Source organism: Agelaius tricolor, unplaced genomic scaffold (assembly GCF_023055355.1).
Source record: "Agelaius tricolor isolate 1412-34295 unplaced genomic scaffold, bAgeTri1.0.p SCAF_1, whole genome shotgun sequence".
Taxonomy (NCBI): Eukaryota; Metazoa; Chordata; class Aves; order Passeriformes; family Icteridae; genus Agelaius; species Agelaius tricolor.
Genome location: NW_027269261.1, coordinates 76,465,573 through 76,487,007, shown reverse-complemented (window position 1 = coordinate 76,487,007; position 21,435 = coordinate 76,465,573). Strand labels below are relative to the sequence as shown.

The 21,435-nt window shown below is 38.6% G+C and overlaps 1 protein-coding gene across 2 annotated transcripts; it reads left to right on the top strand.

The window, feature by feature from the left end:
• The first annotated feature begins 54 nt into the window (after positions 1-54).
• GEN1 (GEN1 Holliday junction 5' flap endonuclease) lies at positions 55-20,940 on the top strand. Of its 2 annotated transcripts, none has more exons than XM_071440404.1 (14): positions 55-281; positions 3,133-3,330; positions 4,806-4,992; positions 6,342-6,518; positions 9,124-9,234; positions 11,183-11,256; positions 11,744-11,835; positions 12,641-12,791; positions 12,912-12,948; positions 13,050-13,130; positions 13,928-14,058; positions 16,912-16,973; positions 17,519-17,662; positions 17,862-20,940. In XM_071440404.1, the coding sequence occupies exons 2-14, from the start codon at positions 3,170-3,172 to the stop codon at positions 19,265-19,267; spliced, it is 2,814 nt and encodes a 937-aa protein (XP_071296505.1). In that variant the 5' UTR covers positions 55-281; positions 3,133-3,169; the 3' UTR covers positions 19,268-20,940. The 2 variants fall into 2 exon arrangements, with proteins under 2 accessions (XP_071296505.1, XP_071296500.1); XM_071440399.1 differs by having other exon boundaries at positions 55-400.
• The last annotated feature ends 495 nt before the right edge of the window (positions 20,941-21,435 follow it).

The window sequence follows — 21,435 nt, the reverse complement described above, 5'->3', positions numbered from 1 at the left end:
CCCGGCGAGGCTCTCACGGGGCCGTCACGGGGCCGGGCGTTCCTGCTGCTCCCCGCGGAGGCGGGGCCGCTCCCGGGCCGAGGCTGAGCAGCCCAGGGCAGCTCGGGCACGCCTGTTCCTGTGGGCGCAGCGGGGCGGGAGTTTCAAACGCTGCGTGCGGGGAGCCCGCGCTCGGCTCGCCGGCAGCGGCTCGGGGCTGTTTGTGTTCATCCCGCCAGAAGGATCCGCAGGCGCTGAGGAGGAATCTGCAAATACTGGAGCGCGCCGCTGCTGTCCTTCAGGTGTGCTGGTTTATTGGCAAACTGTGCTGGGGTAACGCAGAGAGAGGGAAAGTTGTTAAAAACGTCAGGGCTTTCGTGTTTCCTCTGCCGTACCTTTCCTCCTTTTTAAAGGCCTCCGGGTGAGACATAAAATATGTGCTTAGCCGTCTTTGCAAGTTACCTTGGTCATGTGTGAAAATATCTCTGTATAATTTGAATTTCAGCGGTAAATGCTTTCTGTGGTTATTTTTAAGTAAGTGGCATTTCTGGCAGTGTTAAAAAACTTAGTAGAGCAGAATGTAGTCTTAAAGCACTATATACGGCATAAAAGCTTTATAGGTTTAGCACATTCTGGCCTGAAGAGACATTGAGAAGGTTTTGTAGGTGAGTGGTTATTTTTACTGTTAACCATCTTCAGTGATTTCTAAGTATATGCAAATAAATCAAGTTCAGTCTTGCTTCTCTGGAAGTTGCCATCTCTCTAGGGTTGGAGGCTCGTGATGAACGAAGCTGTTAAATAAAATCCGAGTAGACAGATCATTCATGTTAAGAACAGTTAAGCTATTTGTACACTGAATTCAAATTTAAATATTTTATGAAATACACTCAAAAAAACCAAAGACTGCTACCAGTCTTGCAGGCTTTCATAACTCGCTGTTAGATATATATTCGAAGTGATGTGAAAAACTTAAGTCCTCAAATAGCTATACTTTATTACAGTGAAAAAGTCGACTTTTTTAGTTTTCAGTTTTTATGCTTTTTTTATTATTATTTGTAATCTAACCAGATATAGGGTGTTTGCAGTGTATTTGTCTTTCCCATTAATTAAGTACTATGTGACACTCCATAACAATACTTAGAAACTAACAGGTGTTTTTTAAGCAATTGTATTGATGCAGACTAGCAGAAACCAAATTATAACACCAAAAAGACATCTCCCTTCTTTGTTAGGTGTTCTCTCACTGAAGGTGAATTATTGTGCTTGTCTTTTGGGAAGGTTTGGATACTTCCCCTGTGCATCAGAGAAACTGATTATCCTGGACTTCAAGAAATTGTACTATGTAGCCGTATGCTTGATTTGTATTTTTAACTAATTTTTATGTGCTTGACATACAACAACAATAGCAATACTCTCTGTCTGCATACAACTAAAATGAGGTTGAGTCATTGTAGTAGTTAAAGAAATGGATTAGAGGCCTGGATTGTGTTGAAAGTAAACAACCTGGAATTGAATAGCTGCCTTGCTTTAAAACAGAATTAGAGTATGAAATAATGCACCCTCCAAAGGCAGGCTTGCTGTCCTGACAGACTCTGGTGTTAATTGTGAGAGACCACACAGTGGCTTAGCTCCTCATGTGTCTTAAGCAGATCTCTCAGATCTCTAGGGGTCATCTAGTCTGATTTATTCAAAGGAGCATTTTAATTTATCTGATCGTACAGTAGTGTCAAAAGCAGAAAGAAATACAAAACATTCCACATTGTACTTGATTTTTATATTCTAATATTGGGAGAGAAGAGAGAAAATAAATAAGCATGAGACAAACTTTGTACCATAAGACAGTGCAGGAATAAATTGGTATTGTGAGGGTGGAAAGCAGAGTATGTGCTCAAGGCCTTGTATAAAACTGGCAAGATGTGAAAACCAGAAGAATAATGAAAAGAAGAAAATGAGCGTGGTAATGGGGTACCATGATGAGTGGAGCTGTGTAAGTAAAGTTACATAAGATGAAGAGATATACCTCCTAGTGGGTGTATGTTTTCAACTGGTGTGCATTATAGGTAGTGCTAGTCCTGCAGTACCAGAGTTGGCACAGTGAAACACACTGGTGTGTTTCTGCAGTCACAGTGTTAGAAATGCCAGGACATTTGTTTGGAAGGCAAATTCAGAAGTCATCATGTTGCACTGAGAGCTTAGTAACAAGTTGGCCCAGTCCTTTTTAAGGGCTCTGTGATTGCCTGAAGTGATAAGTTTGGATTTTGTGCCCTAAGTAAGAAGTTCAGAAAAGTAACAATTTTCTGATGAACGTGGATATCCTGGCCAAGAAAGAGGTGCACCAACCTGAGCCAGGTGTGCATGTTGCATGCAGCTATTCCCCAGGCATCCAGGGCCAGAATAAAGTGCTGCCTCCTTCTTAATACTGCATTGGAGTTCTCTTCACAAATTTCAGTGCCAATCACTGCTGATTCCCTGCTCAGAGAGGCTTCCATCAGCACTAAAAGTAGGACAGTATGGCAGCTGGATGTTAAGAATGTCTGCAACCTGTGAGCAGCCATAGCAGCAATACCATCTTTTTTTTCCTGAACTCCAACCTGAATTTCCTAAGCCAGAATCTCTGGGTGTTGACCCCTGTTGTATCATCTTGGAATGCAAGGAAAGTTTAAATTCTGTTGTCATTGTAAATATTCCTCAAATAGCTTTAAGCTACTTCTATTTTAACAGAAAATTTTAATGTGAATCCTACCTCAAATCAGGACGTAAGTTCCTTAAGAATTCTGTGGTTTGTTTTTTTAATAAAACTTGCATTGTGTTTATGTAAGGGACACATAAGACTTGGAAATGAATAATTTTTTGTTTATTTTTTTCTTTTCCCCGAGTTTGGTTTTATTTATGTTCAGCTTATTATTATATTTATTTATTATTCAGCTTATTCAGTAATGCAGCTGTTCTGTCCAAAGAAGGTATTTGGTAATAAACCATCTGTGAACTGGAGTCACTACACTTAGAAGACTTGGAAGTGGACTTGGACTTGCAAGTGTTCTTGCCTCCAAAAAGTAGCACTTATAGCAAATATTTATCTTCTGAACTTCACAGTCATAATGCTTCACTTCATGCCATATGCTGAAACTGTTTTATTTTCTTTGGTCTCCACAGTTAAAATCTACCTTCTGACAACAAGGAAGCGAAAACAATGGGAGTGACTTACCTGTGGCAAATCCTTGAGCCTGTGAGGCAACCTGTCAACATAAGTAGTCTCAGAGGGAAAACACTTGCTGTTGATTTAAGTTTGTGGGTTTGTGAAGCACAGACTGTTAAAAAGATGGTTGGAGTAGTTACCAAGCCACATCTCAGGTATCCATATAAATTATTTGAGCCAAATGTCTTGGAGCTGTATAATTTAAATATGTTACTTATTGAATAGAATTCTAAGAGTAGCTTAGAAAAATCAAAACTGGTGTTTTGATTCAGTTATCACTTATGCTACATATGTAAAGGGTTTGAAGTGAGTTCTAAGTAGACCCCCATGTTGAATTAAATATGTTTAAGTCATTCTTCAGGCATTTGAACAAACTTGAGGAATATGGATCTATTTTTAATTTAAATGAGTTATCTAAGGAATGAGCATGTCTAAGCATCTGTAATTTCAAAGCACTGTTCTCTGCAAACAGTGCTAACAATAATGAAAACATACACAAATTTTCATCAGTGCTTGTTGTTAATTACTAGTGTAGAATACTGAGTTACTACATGGTGTTATACACTCCTGTGATTTCTGTTGAATTCAGCACGATATAAAATATCAGCATGATACCAAATCTCAGAATTTTCTGAGAATAATGTCTTAAATTGTTTAAACTTACAAACTCAGATGGATAATTAACTATAAAACTGGCAGGATTACCAAAGTCATTACATCAGTGTGGTAGGATGTCCTGTGTGCAGTGGAATGGAAGCATCAGGCCAGATCTCCAAAGCAAGACAAGGAGTTGAACAGATTTCTACCAAAAAAATGTTTTCAGACAGTTGAAAATATTTTTTTTGAGAATTTGTATTTTCGAGTAACTTATTGTTTAGATTGATTTTTTACATCATTTGTGAAAATAGAACTAACCTCAAAAGACCAGCTTACTGTTTTTTGCTAGTAGTAAAATTAAATCTACAAAATTAAATCTAGTGTAATGGTCTCTCCATGTCTGTCAAAGTGATATAAATGTTTGATCCACTCCTTTGGAAAGATTGATAGTGGAATTACTGGTTAAAGCATATGCTGTTTGATATGACTGCTGTTAATTTTACTGTTACAGTCCAAGTATTTATTACTGCAGCCTTGTAAAGCTCCACGCCCCAGTGGTGCTGGTTTGCATATGAAAAATTGGCATTGTAATGGTATCTAGAAGTCTGTCCAATACTACAGCATTCAGTCACTTGAGGTGCACCTGTATTGACAGATCTGGGGTTAATATTTGATATAAAATAATCAATGTAAATATGTGTTTGGAGGCAGATTTTGGATATTTAATATATTTTTATTAAGCCTTTTAAGTTTGCTTACATCTTTACACCCAAAAAAACATCCTTTCTGTTGGTATTTTCTTAGGAATTTTATAAAGCTGTTACAATTTCATAGTATGACAATTTCAGCCAAAGACAGGAATATAGATTAGAGGTTTGTTTAGATTGGGGGCGAGAGAATCATTAGAGGTAAAGGCAATGCTAGGATTTTTCCAGTGGTAGGGTCAGGAAAATATAAGAGAAATGAGGAAAATGTCTGAAGAGATCAGTCTTCACAAATAGTTCAGCTTATGGAACACTTTGCTTTATTGCAGAAACCTATTTTTTCGGTTCTCTTTCTTTGCATCAATGGGAATTAAACTCGTGTTTGTCATGGAGGGAGAGGCCCCCAGGCTGAAAGCAGGCACCATGAGCAAGAGGAATGAGATACGCTATGGGCCTTTGAAGAAAGCTGGAGCTGTAAGAACAGGGAGATCTTTATTTACAGCCATGTTAAAAGAGGTGGGTAACTGAGTGTTGAAGTATTTTTAATGTGATAGAAAGAAATCTTAACCAAATTAAATACAGGAGTTTGAAATAATTGATAGCTTTTGCTGCAACCCACCCCTGAAGGCCAGGTAACTGAGGTTCTTGTTAAGAGATTCCTTGGGGGCAGATTAGGGCGGAATGGCACTGAATGACTGGTGTGTACATTTTTTACACCTGAGCCAGTTGTGTAAAGGAGGAAATTGGCAAGACAAAAAAAGCATTATCCCACCTCACAGGATCTGATTATTGTTGGCCTCACCCGGCTCAAAAACCAGCTTGTTGCTAAACAAAGGCTGGGTTTTTGTTGGCATCCTTCCATGGTGGGTGTGCACCCCCTGTGTCATACTGCATCAGAGGTTTCACCAACACACACCCAAAAATTCTCCTGCTCTTTGGCTGGGGGTGCAAATGTGCCCTCAGCAAAGCACCTGCTGCCTTTTCAAGTGACCAGTTGTTTGAGCTATTAACCCCTAATACTTCAGTGTCTCACAGCTTTATACACAACAAAAGTAAATGATGTTTTGAAGTTTGAAGGAATGTGCACCTTTGAAGTCAGGCCTTACAGCATCTGTTAAGTGTTATAGAAGACAAACATGCAAGACAGCATGTTGTGCTGTTGTGATTGACAACCATAACTGAGGATTTATTGCAAAATTTAACTTAGCTGTTCTTTTATGGTGTTATTATCCATACTTCTTCATATACTCCCACCCCCATTAACCATTTTTGTCTATTCAAAAATCTATGAAGTAGAATTCATGGCCGTTCAGGGCTTCACTGCACTGTACATACCAATTCATGTTTTATTCTAAAATTCTAAAATAAAATATTTTCTCTGAAATCTGTATGTATGTATCGGTGTGTCTTGCACAGTGCTCTAGTCTTGGTAGGATGACAGCATTGTACTTCTCTGCTTGATACTCTTGGGAAGTTTGGCACATGTTGGAAGATGTGTCTGTTCTGGCTCAGCATTACTGCTGGAGTAAATAGCATTGCTTCTCAAAGATAAATACTCCTTTGTTACTACTCTTCTGAAAACATCCTAAATGTCTATTTAAAGTGTAAAGATTTTTGTGAAGGAGTGGCCATTAATCATGCTGTGTTCAAGCCCTCTAATTAATACTTAGCTCTTTGTGGATATCTACTATTTCACTGTTAGAGGAAATTATTTTTTGCTGAAGTAGTGCTTTCATTGATGAGGTGTTACATAGGCAGAATAACAGTAGCAGTTCTTAAAGGCACTTGTGTCTGAGAAAATGCATGCTAATAAGTGAATTTAATAGCTCAACATTCAACCTCTTTCCTTTTGTTCCTTCTTTTAGTGTCTTGAACTGCTGGAGTGTTTAGGTGTCCCTTGGGTTCAAGCAGCTGGAGAGGCAGAGGCAATGTGTGCCTACCTAAATGCAAAAGGACTTGTTGATGGCTGCATTACCAATGATGGAGATGTTTTCTTGTATGGAGCTCAAACAGTTTATAGAAACTTTGCCATGAATGCTAAGGTAATGTATCTCACCCTGTTCCCACCCTTTCTATAGACTCTTTATAAAAATGTAATTAGAAGGAAAGGACTTGAAAAAATACTTATATGTTATTAAACTTACCTTGTAGTAGTTGGGTTTGTTTAAAATAGTGTGTTTAAGACAGGAACATTTTATTTGATTCACTGGTAATTGTTGTATTGGCTGTGAGAGGAAAACTACTGAGAATAGGGTAATATTGCCTGTTTGTAGTACCCTGTGGTGTCTCATATAAAGTTAAATTGCAATTTTTTTCCTATTTCCTTCTTTATTGTGGAGAAGTTGAGTGAAGTAATTACTTCCTATAAATTTTACCCTTAAGTCATATGAGAGTGATCAGCCTCCTGGGTCTAATAAGTGTTCACATACTTGCATCTTACAGGTTCATTTTATTATGAATATACTTGCAATTAATGCTGTTCGCCTCAATTGGATATGAATAGTGTAGGGATTGTACATCTGTATCACAATCAATTTTTGTGATCATTCAAAAACCAAATAATTTATGGCCTTAAACTGAAGTGTTCATTTGTTAAGAATACAATTTTCCAGAAATGGAGAAAGGCTACTCCAGATTTCTGTAATTTATAATGTTCATCTGAAAGACTTGTTGAAAAAATACATTGGAGATATGAGAAAATCAATAGAACAAAAGAAGTGCACTACAAATAATTAACTGAAAAAATAATTAGGGTTGATGGAAGGTTATTTGCTTTGGTGACACCATGTTTGAGTTCTTCCTTGACCTGGTTCTTTCATTCAGCTTCCTTGTCATTTATCACCAACAGTGAAGGCAAGCTCAATCTTTCAGGTGTACTTAGGTACATATATAGGTCAGCATAAAAAACAATTTGTGAGTGTGCACACTGTCAGGGGCAGCCGTTCTAGCAAAATGGATCACTTCGGTTTGTTGGCTTGTGGGGGGATTTTTTTGTCGTGATTGAGGAAGGAGACAGTGGCCTGTGTTTTAATTCATGTTAATCTTGATTCCATTTTGTATTTGAGTCCTTTTACCTTTCAAATATTTCTTTAGCTTATGCCTAATATGTTAGATAACATTTTTATTCTTTTATTTTACTTAGGTAGTACATTGAAATGTTTACATGCATTTTAATGTTTAGGATTACATGCATTCCTGAAATGACTTGGCAGAGCCACTAGGATTTGATAACATTGGTTTTGCCACATTTTTTCTACAGGGAGGAAACAATAAAAACACCTAGAGTCACAGAATATACTGAGTTGGAAGGGACCCATCAGGATCATTGAGTCCAACTCCTGTCTCCCTGCACAGGACAGCCCAAGAGTCACCATGTGCCTGAGAGCCTTGTCCAAACACTTTCTGAATTCTGTCAGGTGTATCTTGGTGGTGTGACCGCTTCCCTGGGGAGCCTGTTCCAGTGCCCAACGACCCTTTGGTTGAAACACATTTTTGTGATACTCAAACCAAACCTCCCCTGACTCAGCTTCATGCTGCTTCCTCGAGTCCTGTCACTGTCACCAGAGTGAAAAGATCAGAGATCAGCGTCTGCCCCTCTCCTTCCCCTTGTGAGGATGTTGAAGGCTGCAGTGAGGTCTCTCCTCAGTCTCCTCCAGGTTGAACAGACCAAATGACTTCAGCCACTCCTCATACAGCTTCCCCTCAAGGCCTTTCACTATCTTTGTTGCATCCTTTGGATTCTCTCTAATGGCTTAATGAAATTTTCATATTGTGGCACCCAGAGCTGCCCCCAGCACAGGAGGTGAGGCTGCCCCAGTGCAGAGCAGAGCAGGACAATCCCCTCCCTTGCCCAGCTGGCCATGCTGTCCCTGATGCCCCAGGACAGGGATGGCCCTCCTGGCTGCCAGGGCACTGCTGGCTCATGTTCCATTTGCCATCAGCCAGGACCCCCAGGTCCCTTTCCCCAGCACTGCTCTCCAGGCTCTCATTGCCCACCCTGTGCACACAGCCAGGGTTACCCCTTGCCAGGTGCAGAATCCAGCACTTCCCCTGGTGAAACTTCATATGGTTGGTGAATGCTCATCTCTCCAGTTTATCTCTCTGCCCTTCAGGGAGTCAACAACTCCTCCCAATTTAGTGTTGTTGGTAAACTTACTTAGTATTCCTTCCAATCCTGAAATTGAATTAACACTTTTGGTATCAAGTTCGGGATGATAATGAAGATGTTGAGAAGTGGGCTGAGGATAGGAGCCCTGTGGAACTCCTCTTGTGAGAGGTTGCCAGCTTGATTTAACCCTATCCACTGTGGCTCTTTGTGCCTGACCTCTGAGGCAGTTGCTCACCCATCATGTAACATGGTTATCCAGCTGTGTACTGGACCTCTTGGCTTATTTTAGTTTCTTTCAACAGTTGATGCCCATACTTGAAGTTCCAGAACTGTAGTTGTTCATGTGGTGTCCATGTATTACATTATAAATTTTAATGGCAATTTTTTTTTTTATTAGACCCCTCTTATGGGGTCAAACCCTTTCCTCTGGGTGTGGGTGAATAGGGTTCAGTAAGCAATCCCAACTGAATGTGACTCAGGGCAGTTCCTTCCCTGTAACAGATGTAACAGCAATAATATGTAATAAATTTCTCTTGCAGGATCCACATCTTGACAGTTACACAATGTCCTCTATTCAAGAGAAACTCGGTTGTGACAGAGAGTCTTTGATTGGGCTAGCAGTTCTTCTGGGTTGTGATTATCTTCCAAAGGTAAGCAACATAATTATTTTTTATTTGGTGCTTACACTGTCTTCAAAAACAACAAAATGTATCAAGGGAGATATGCATGCTGGGAAAGCTTATGCAATGCATGATTACTGAGATCCAGCAGAAGATATGTAGGAAGTCACTGTAAATTCTATTTGTAAATTCTGTTCTTTAGCCTTCTAAAAGGCTAAAGATATTCAAAATAGTTCATGAACATCAGTCTAAGACTGTTTTGTCTTGTTCCAAACCTTTTCTATAATGGAGGGGAAGGCAAAAGTTTAGATGCTGATTACATTGAGCCAAGGTGTGAGAACTCCATTGTTTATGAGGATGCTTTGTAACAAGTCACATAAAGTGCCTCCCTGGCAGAGGAGCTGTGGAAAATGAGAAGAAATGGCTTTGTCTGTGCTCTTTAGAAGACTTAGTAGTGATGGTATTGAGCTGTAGTTATTAGTAAAGGCAGTTCTGGATGCAGTTTGGATGTATTCCTGTTCCATTGTTTGTAAATATATAATTTATGAAGAATTAGAAGTGATCTATTTGGAAGTTTACCTAATTAATTGAGAGGAATCTTACTCATAACTACTTCATTTCTTTCTTTTCTTTCTTTCCTGTAAACTCTTAAATTCTTTTTTGAAACATTGAACAGAAGCTGTTGTTATGGCTATTTGAAAGGGAGAAGAAGTGGGATGAAACTTGATTAACCTACAGTTCATCATGTAGTGATTTCAGACAATGATTGCTCCCATTCAGGCTTGCTGCAGATATCTAGTTATTCTTAAATAGTTGTGTCCCAGCTTGATAAAACTATCCTTGAAACAACTGATACTGCTGGAAAAAACAAACCTTTCATTATTTTTGGTTTGGGTTTTGTTTTGGGGGTTATTTTTAAATTTTGCTCTGTTATGGGAATCTTTAAATAGTTTGTTACTACTGTGTATAGAGAGGGAGTAAAAAAACAGTGGATAATCAGTGGTTATTGTACCAAAGCAGCTCCTGGAATGCCAGGTTCTTACATAGTCTTAAAATGTCACAATTATGTGATGCCAGATAGATCCTTTCAGTTATTGCAGCTCAGCAAAATAGATGAAGACAGAAACTTGTTAAGATAGCTGAATTATGGGAGTGCATTGGGAATGGAGATTGGCAGAACAGGTAAATGAGAATACCATGCTATACATGCATTTATTTTGTTGAAAATACATCAAAATAATCTTTCCTTGCAGAAGCTGAATGTCTGACTTTATGTGAATGTCTGACTGAAGTCCAATGAGGACTTGGTTTGAAATGTACATTTATTTTACATGGCTGTATGTATTCAGTTGTGCCCTTACAACTGAATAAATACAGATTTATTTGTAATGATGCTGTAGAAAGTACACTCAATACAATCTTCATAATCAGGTGTATTGATTCTTGGCAAAATAGGGTGAAGATGGAAAGAACTGGAAAGCAATATGTGTGTATTTTAAATCATAGACTGATACAGTAGTTTGGGTCAGAAGGGACCTCTGAAGTTCACTTAGTCCAACCCCCCTGCAGCGAGGGACATCTTCAATTAAACCACATCACTCAGAGCCCCATTCCAACCTGACCCTGAATATTTCCAGAATGGAGCATGTACCATTTCCCTGGGCACCCTGTGCCAGTGTTTCTCTACTTCATTGTAACTTCTCTTTTCTTTTAGTTTATTTTTGCTTTCTACTTCCTTCTTTGCCTTGTTTTATCTCAGGTGCTGTTGAGCATAAGAACAGCTTGTGTGTTACACTGGCAATACAGCTGTTAATCTGTCACCTTCTCTGCCCTTAAACTTGGCCAAAAATATTTTTCTCAATTTATTCTCAACATCTGGAATAACTTTGTCATTTCTCTACACTATGTAATAAAGATGTTTTTGTGAGAATATGAATATTTTGTTTGTAATTAAATAATATTTCATATTTCACTATAGGGGGTTCCAGGAGTTGGGAAGGAGCAAGCTTTAAAGTTAATTGAGACTCTGAAAGGTCAAAACTTATTGCAAAGGTAAGATGGAAATTTACTTAAGTGTTTTTTATTCAAAGACTTAACAGTATGTACTTCAACTCCAAGAAAATGTTTGTAATACTTTAAGTTAGGGAGGATATTACCACATTCCTTGCCTTATGTTTGCTAAAGGAATTATTTTGCTAGGCAAGTCTCATATTTGTTTTAAACATGGGCTGGCTCCTAGCTCTTGAGCTAGCAGGTATAAGTTGATATATTGGAGTGAAAGTTGTAGGGACTGATGAGATTTGCTGATTTTTAGTTGGGTTGTGGATTAGGATTTGAGATACCAAGTGCTTTCTGTGTTATCATAATGTGTGTGTCAATGCTAGAAATCCAACATGATATACTATAAAAGACCCCTGTTTCATAAGTTGAATAACTGTCTCTTGGATAAATGCTTGACAAGTATAAAGAAATTATTTTTCAGTGGTTTAAGTGTGAAAGCCAGAAATATTTCTTGATCCTTTTACCATCATCCTTTCAGGTTTGAGCAGTGGAAGGAACAATTTCAGCATGATGATAATCCACTTTTTGTTGTTAAAAGGGTAATTCACTGTTCAGAGTGCCATCATCCAGGTCAGTGTGAAAAGTGCTGAGCTGTACTTTTAGCCTCATTGTTTACTTTTTATTATGGAGTGATGGGTTTTGTTTTATTGGGTTATGGGGTTTTTTCTACTAGCATTAAAAACACTTTTCAGCTTCCATCTTCATGTTTTCAAGATTATGTATGTGTGCCCTTATATAAACACTTCCAAGGCTTGGGACTAATTTTCTTCAAATGTGAAACTAGTGGACAGCATATGGAATGTTATCATTATGCTGTTGTGGGATCCCAGATATTTGCCTTTTTAACATGATCAGTAAAGACAGCGTGCTGTACTCTATACTGCCTAGCAACTATTACTTTAGTTGCTTGAACTGGTCCTGCATCAAGAGGACCAAATCTCATAATTGATGAGGCATGTGGCAGTGTTTTTTCAAGAAGAAATTAATCCCAAGTACCCTGATTTTGGTATCATCTTTGATCAGTGAATTCATTCAAATCCATCATTTGGTGAAGGAAAAGCCTGATTCAAATATATTATTTATATGTGTTTTCCAGGTTATCATGCATTACTTCTGTAGTTTTTTGATAATAAGTTTCCAGCTTAAGATCTGAAACTGTTGAGGGAAAAAGTCTTCAGAAAAATGGAAGCCTGCATGTCTTTTTCAGTTTTTACTACAGATTCATAAATGCAGATAATGCACTCAGATCTGCTTACAACTGCCATTCGCATCACATTCATACTTGTTCTGAGCTTTGTATTTGTAATACTGCCTTTAGAGGTTTGGAGATTTTGGGAACCTCTTTTCTCCTCACTTTGTGTGTCTGTTGCTATAGGATCTTACAAGGAACATGAGCACAATGGATGTAAATTCTGTGAAAGTGTGAGATGCTGCAAGCCCAGTGACTCCAAACACTGCTGCCCCTGTGCATGGCATCAGTGGGAGCGAGTGAAACAAGCAAATGCAGTGGAGGACAGTATCAGAAAGTAGGAATGGCCTGAAAATTTAACTGCTTTTCCCTGCATTCATATGCAGGGTGAGCATTTAGATGCATAATTTTTTTCCCATTTTTCCTCAGTTCCTAACACATTTGTTTTTACCTCCAGAAAAGCCATGAGTTGTGAGGGCTTTCCATTTTCTGAGGTAACAAACAAGCCTACTTAATATCCATTGTTTTAATCAATTAGTTTAAATTTCAGCTTTTTATCCTCTCTTAAACTGCTTCTTTTATGTTTTATCTCAAGGTTATCCAAGAGTTTCTTATAAACAAGAATAAATTGATCAACATAAAGGAATGTCGAAGGCCAAATTTATTGTCCTTTCAGGTATGTAACAAAATATTGAATATTCAGCTTTGTAGTCTTTTTTTTTATTACTAAGGAAGTGATAATGGTGATCTTCATTGGTAATTTTACTTGAAATAAGAATTAAAGAATCTTGCCACAACATCTTAATATACCTCACTATTTTGAAAGCCTAAAATTGAAGACTTTGGAAAAAATCAGTTGCTGTAAATAGCTAGATAGAAAAGTGGAAGAAAGAGAAAGCTCACTTGTCATTGTTTTGTTTTTCATTGTCCAGTATTGCTAGGTGGGGGTGAAGATGTTAATATATGTACATTAGCATTGTTTTCTAGGAAGGCTTTTTACTTTTTTGTTGTTGTTGTTTTTTATTGGCAAAATCAGATCTCTTCCAATGTTTAATTTTTTGGGTTTGATGACAATGTAAGAATTACGCATAGTAGAGTAGATCAGTTAAACAATGTGGCTTTAATGAAAATCCACATTCATTGTCTCACATGTGAAACCTGTAACTTTCACAGCTCCTGGAAGAGCTGATGTGAACCTGAGAAGGTGTTTAACAACTGTCTTATCCCTGCTGCTGCCACCCCACAACCATTCCCTTGGCTTGTCACTGACAGCTGATGAATGTGCCCTGCTAGACATGGCTGTTCCCTCCCTTGGCAGTGAGGTGTTGGTGGGCATTACACCAATATATAAAAATACTCTAGATATTTTAAGTATTTAGCTCAGTGTCCCAACTACATAACTATCTAAGCATGGTATCTAATAGAATAAAGAATGTTTTAAAGTTTGGGATTTTTTTTTTTTTATACAAACAGCTATTTGCTTCAGAGAAGATGGAATGGCCCAAACATTATGCTTGTAAGAAGCTGTTAGCACTTTTGACACGTTATGATATGATCCAGAGAAAATCTGGAAACATTGACTCAAAACAACTGCAGGCAATACGGTAATGTGGCTTGATTTCTTGAACTTAATATGTTTACTTCTGATGCCAGATAAAAACCACAAAGCTTTTCTGAAAAAAAAAAGAAATATTGTTTTCTTCCATCTTTGTTTCAAGCTTTGTGCTTGTTTTGAATAGAGGTAAAAATTCAGATCAGTGCACCAATTCTACTGCTGCACAAATACATAGAGCAGTTTCATTCGAATTGGCAGTGCTTGTGTTCTCCTATGCTTGCTCTTTGTTCCTTTTCCTTAGATCTGTATCAGTCCTCTTCTCAGGTTCTTAGCATACATTTGATTGAATTCTGTGTCTCAAAATAAGAGTTCAGGCTTAGAAATGAGCATCTGCAAAATTAGTCATAATCTCTGATTGCTTATCAGACCTACCAGCTGTCATTGTGTTATGTGTCAACCCTACTTTTCATTCAGGACTGCTACATCTAGGAATGGAAAAATGGCCAAGTATACAGTTACTGAAAATGGACATGCAGGGAAGAAAAAGCAAGATAAGCATGCAATTACTTTCTCCCAGAATACTTTCCCACCATCCAGATTTCTGTTACTTAGGAATTTACTGAGCCAGAATTAGCAGTTTCTTATTATGTCAGCCCTCAATGTAATTTATTTTTTTAATGATCTAATCTCTTCTTAAACTTAAGGCAACTTCTAGAATCTACAGTGTCTGTTGGCAAATCTGAACTTCACTTTGTGAAGGGAATTGTAACTTATTTTAATTTTATCTGATGGTTTTGTTTCCCAAATGAAACCCAAATTTTCCCTGCCTCCCTAATTCTTTTATTGGAAGAAAGTTAGCAATTTTTCCGTGCTAGTCGAAGTTTTTAGACATTAATTTTGGGGCACAGGAGGACTGTCAATAGCAATGTGATAGTATCACTTCTGGGTTGATGTGTCATAGTCTTGAATTAGTACTTTTAGAGAGGCTCATCTATTCAGTGTTATCTTTCAAAAGATTGGGGAGATTGGTTGGAGAATGCTTTTAAAATTGATTAGCAAGATAAATTACCAGTATTTACCTTTATGAATGAATTCATTGACATTCTCTGTTTATAACACTTTCTGGTGTTTCAAGAGTTTAAAAGAGAGGTGGTGCATGCACTGGAAGATTTCTTTTGTTAACAAGTGTTTAAAAATGCAGTAATGGTCCAGCAGGATCAGCATGATCCTACTCTTCATGCATAGGAAGCTACTAAACTGGGGTGTAGATAGACTTTTTAGAAAAATCTCAGTGACTGACTGTCCCTGCTCAGTTCAAGTTGTGTCTCTATCTTTTGCATGAGAGCATGAGGACAAATGACCCTGTCTGATCATTCAGAACATTACTGTCCAGGGCAGCAGCCTTCTCTGGCATTAATATCTTAAAATCATAGAATCATTTGGTTTGGAGAAGTCCAACCATTACCCTGACACTGACAAGTCCACCACTAAACTGTGTCCCTCAGTTCCACACCTACACATCTTTTAAATTAAATATCTCCAGGAATGGTGGCTCAACCACTTCTCTGGGCAATTTGTTCCAATGGTTGACAACCCTTTCCATGAAAAAAATTGTTTCTAATATCCAATCTAGTCCTCCCCGGTACAGCTTGAGGCCGCTTCCTTTCCTATCACTTGTTACTTGGGAGAAGAAACTGACCCCACCTGGCTGCAACCTCCTTCAGGCAGTTGCAGAGAGCCATGAGGTTCTCCCTGGACTAAACATCCCCAGCTTCCTGAGCTGCTCCTTTCACACTTGTGTTCCAGACCCTTCATCAGCTCCACTGCCCTTCTCTGGATGTGCTCCAGCACATCCAGTACCACTTCTTGTGGTGAGGCCCAGAAATAGACACAGGATTTGAGGTGTGGCCTCACCAGTGCTGAGTGCAGGTGGATGATCACTCCCTGGTCCTGCTGGCCACTGTGTTGATCCAGGCCAGGATGCCACTGGCCTTCATGGCCATCTGGACACACTCTGGCTCATGCTCAGCTGCTGTTGACCAACACCTCCAGATCTTTTTTGCTCTTGACCACTTTCCAGCCACTCTTCCCCAGCCTGTAGCACTGCAGGGGTTGTTATGACCCAGGGGACAGGACTTGGCCTTGTTGAACCTCACACCATTGGCCTCAGCATCAGTCTCCAGACCCCTCTGCAGAGCCTTCCTGCCCTCCAGCAGGTCAGCACTCCTGCCCAGTTTGGTGTTGTCTGTGGACTGACTGAGAGTGCACTTGATCCCCTCATCCAGGTCACTGATAAGGACATTAGACAGGACTGGCCCCAGTAGTGAGCGCTGGGGAGCCCCATCGGTGACTGACATCCAGCTGGATTTAACTTCACTCACCACCCCTCTCTGGGCTTGACCATCCAAACCATTTTTAACCCAGTGCATCCATCCCAGCCATGAGCAGCCAGTTTCCCCAGGAGAAAGCTATGGGAAATGACATCAAGGGTTTTACTAAAGTCTAGGCAGATAACATCCACAGCCTTTCCCTCATCCCCTAAGTGGGTCACCCTGTCAAAGAAGGAGATCAGGTTGGTCCAGCAGGACATGCCTTTCAGGCAGGTCAGCTGAAGATACCAAACTGATGTTTGGTAGGAGACTGCATTATGTTTGTATCTTACAGAAAAGCTTTTTTTATTTTGTACGAATGCTCTTCTGAGTGTCAAATAAAAATGTTTCAGTGGTCAAATCTATACTCCAGATTTTTCTGTATACAGAGTAGTGTATTTTATTTAAAGATGTAGTAATTTCAATTTCATGAGAAGATTTTTTTTCTCTAAATCATTCCAAATTAGAATATTGAAATATTTTTAGATTTAAGTCTAGATTTAAATCTTTTAATGGACTTCCTCTTCTTACAGGATTGTTAAAACACGCGTTAAAAATGGAATTCCTTGTTTTGAAATTGAATGGCAAAAACCAGGTGGGTCTGGTTTCTATGTACATTATGGAACAAAACAGTTCATAGAAAAAAATAAAATCAAGCTTTATAGAGGACAAGAGTTTGGCAACACTCTAAGGCAATGGAATGTGGGCAAGATTAGAAACTGTTCCGTGGAAATAACAGGAAATGTGCATCAAATTTCACATACTCTGGAAGAAAAAGCAATGCTTTAAAGAAAACAAATTTACCTAGAAAGCAAGGGACTCAGTCTTCAGCTACTTTTTCTAGTACCTGTAAATAAGACCTAAACTGTGTATTTCATACCTTATTTCACTATGTACCTGAAGCTGTCACTGTTTACTAGCTAGAAAATTTTCTGTGCTGCCAGACTCCTCCCTGTAGTGTGTCCATTTGTGCCAGGAGACTGGCAGGAAGAGAAAGACGTCACTTGTAGATAAATCTCAAATATCATACTATTGATTTTTTTATGTACCTTCTTTTTATTCAAGTCTTTGCTGTTTGGTTTTTCATTCCCCAGTCTGACGTGTATATTCATATCAAAAGTAAATTCATTATTTTTTCAGAACATTATGTTGATCCAGAAGATGAGCCTGTGGAGTTGTTTGTAGTCACGGTAGAAGAAGAGTCTTTGTTTCAGGCTGCTTATCCTGATGTTGTTGCCCTCTATCAAGTGGAAAAGTCAGACATGCTTCAGAAGAAACAGAAAAGTAAGTCCAGAAGCTTATTTCATTTCTATATGTCTTGCCAGAATGCAAAAAACATTTCTTCCACTCTTGAACAATATAATGCCAAAGCAAGATGAGAGGACTGTGCTTTAATCTTACTATTCTGTACTTTTGCACTAAGAAATATGAACTGTGATTTATATGCCATTCAAAGTGCACTTTTTATTATTTTTCTTTTCAGAAAAGAAAGACAGATCAGAAGAAAAGGAATTACCAAATTCTTATGATGAAATTACCAGTCTTCTGTCTCAAATTAATTTAAAGCCTACGCACAGAATTCTTCCTGTGCAACACTCCATGTCAGATACAAAATCTCCCCCAGAAGATCAGACACAGCAGAGAAGTACTGGATCAAAAGATGTAGCATTACCTTCAGCTTCCTGCATAACATCAGTTCATGTGTCAACATCAGCAGCTGCTCTTGCTGACTCATCTGTGCCCTCACAGTGCACTAAGTATTCAGGGATGTCATCCTCTTCCTTTGTACCTGGTCTGCAGCTGAGCAGTACTGATGGGAAAGGAACCTCCTTCAGCACGACACCAGCCCATGGAGGTGATGACCATGATCCAGCAGCTGACTTAACCACATGCATAAAATACTCACATCCACTAAGTCATGCAACAGTAAGAAATAGCTCAGAATATTCTGATGTTACACAGTCTGATATACATTCTGATAGTGAAGATGATTTGTTCACAAATTATGCTGTGGGACAAATTCAGGAGTGGTCTTTAAGCGAGAGAATACTTAAGAAGGCTCCCATTCCATCACAGCCTTTTACTGAAGATGCAGTGCAACTGGAGTCTTTGAATTGTTTTAAACAACCAAAAGAAACATTGAATCCTGATAGAAATCATGTCTCTTCCTCATGTCAGTTAAATAACCCAGTGCAGGAAAATAAAAATGTTCTATCAGAAAACTCTGCTAGTAAATCCAGCCTACATATCTATCAAGATGCATACAAAAAAGCTGACATCCTGGCTGAAATGGTGCACAAAGACCCTTCTAGAAGTGGTTCAGCGTCTCTAGCCTGCAGTGGGAAAACAACAGAGACACTTCATCCTGGGTGTGAAATGCTTCCAGCATCTCAAAAGGCAGCAGATGCAACTGGCTGTCACATTAAAGAAGCTTGTATTGAAACTACTTGGAAAGTTTCTTCTAAGAAGAGTGTCTGTCAGAACAGATGCTCTTCCAGCGAAGACAGTGATGATGGGCATGTGGATAAAATCCTGGTTTATGAGCAGCAGAAAAGGCAACTGAACCCTGGCCAGTTCAAGAAATATTTTACAAAGAAAAAGGGCAGCATTGTTACTAGCAAAAGGACAAACAGTGACTCAGCCCTTACAATTAAGGGGAAGAATAAAATGACCAATTTAAAGAAAGCTGCCAACAGTTTCTCAGTGCAAGCAGCTGCAAAACTGTCCTCTGTAGAGGAAGTTAATTGTTCCCGAAGTCCAGAGAGACCAATTGAAAGATTGGGTTCTGATCCCACACAGCAAGAGAAAAGTGCTGTTCTGACTTCTGCGTGGGCAGACAGTCCCCTTCCCCTGTCTGAAAGACTGAAAGGAAGAATCAAAATGAATTAGGTTCTCCATAAAATAGATTATGATAGCAATTAATTGTCAGTTCTTGAAGAGTTCTTTCTCAGAGTTTCTGCAGTATGCTCTATCAATCTTATGTGGATACAGTTTTAATGAATAGGAAGTGCTGGCACTGGAGCTGAAGTTTGGAACAAAAATGTTAACAAAAGTGGCGAACAGTTGATTCTAGGCAAGTACCAGTCATTCTGCGTGTGTTTACATTCTGAACTTGATACATAAGCATCAGGAAACAGTATGCAAGGATGAGGGAGATTTATTTAAGAAAAAGGGGGTTTTTTCCCAACCAGTTGTGCAGATTTTGTGTACAGCTATTAGTCTTGCTTACAAAAACACTCACTAAAACAGTGCCTGCAGTGCTGTTGGACTTTCCTAATAAGACAAAAGTGATGGAGCATTTTTAACTGAAATTCTCCATTCTCCTCTACTAATTTCACTTTGCAAGTTTTGAAATGGGTTTTGAAATCCTGTGTTTCTGGTTGTATTGACCATCTCTAAAGGACCAGACAGAGACACACAGCAGATGTACCTCACAGGGTAGCTGAATTTATATCTGCCATGCCCCATAATAAGCTGTTCTTCGGGGGTGCACCTCTTCCAAAGAGTGGAATAAGCCATGTAAGGATACTCTGGTGTTGTAGCTGTCATTTCTAATATTTAAGGAAATTTGATGACTGATTTAATTAAATTTAATTAGGACATTTTTTCTTAAAGAAGGCTGAAATCTCATCTAAAATTCACTTCCATTCTTAATAGAGTTAAAGTTAAATTACAGAAAATCTAGTTATCGTATTGCAAGTTCTTTGGATAATATCATGTTTGGGTTTTTTTTAAAAGAGGAAACTTGAGTACAGTTTTGAAAGTGCTCTTCCTACCTCTTTACTGCAGAAGCAATCTCTGTTCATACAACAGAAAAAGTTGTTCTCAACAGTTGCCTGTTGGAGGAATGCCTCCTTGTCTGTATTAGGTGTTTGTAACTTCTGTGCACCAGCCAGAAGGAAGACAATTCTTGCCAAGACATATTGTTAACAAGAGAAATCAGAATATCTGTGCCTTAGTAAAAAATGTCAGTCCTTCATCATGGTCAAGGACCAAGTTTGGAAGTTGAATTCCAGATATGTTTAAGGAAGACATAGGTAACCTATAGCTAATACAGTCTGTAATTAGACAAAATGGTACTTTCTTAGTTTACTCTGTGGGAAGATGGAAAAGTTTTATTTATAATCGATTTTCCAAATGAGAGATGTATTCTGGAAATGAGAAAAAAATTGAAAATATTGGAAACTTATTTTTAGTTTTGAAGATGGTTTTTGACTTCTGGAGCCTCTTAAGTGCCCAGCTGATGTGAGAAGGTAGCTAGAGGAACAGAGTTGTGAAGGAGAATAGGAATCACCTGGGAATTTTAAAGGGAGAGATTCATAGCATGACAGAATGGTTTGGGTTGATGGGGACCTTAAAAACATCCAGATCCAACCCCTGTGCTATGGGCAGGGAAGCATTCCTTATGCAGTGGTCAGTAATGGAGGGATCTGAGTGGGAGTTGGGTTTTTTTTGTGAAAAAACACTGGGTTTGGTTATGTATGATTTTTTTTTCTTCCTGATGGTTTTGAATACTGAAAGTTGAAATCAAGTGTTTAAATTTTTATTAATAAAAATGCCAACATCATGTAAACACACTTTTGTTCCCTCCTAGGATACGGGAATGTGCTTTTCTGTTGGGGGATCATTCAGTTTTACCCACAATGTGTGGATTTCTGGATTTAGAGCTTTCTTTAGAATCGGGGGGCCCAAGTGGATTTTGGAGGGAATTTTCTTTGTTTTCCAAATCTGCTTGAGATGACTGCTTCAATGGATGAGTAGGTGAAAATACTGTCAGAATTATGTGAATTATGAAAGTCAGAAATGCGATATATTAAGAACCACAGAGGAAAAAATATTATGTTGCTGATTTTTCCTGCTAATTAATCGGGTTTCACAAGTACAGTTCAAGCATGAAAAGCAGAAAATTCTCCATTTTTTCATATGTAATGCATCCAAATTTTGTTCCAATTTTCTGCCACTACTGTAGAAGCAGCGATAGATGTGGGAGAAAAAAACCCAACTCTGTAGAATGTTCCCTCTATTTATGCTGTAGCTGCTCATTGCAGTAAATAAAA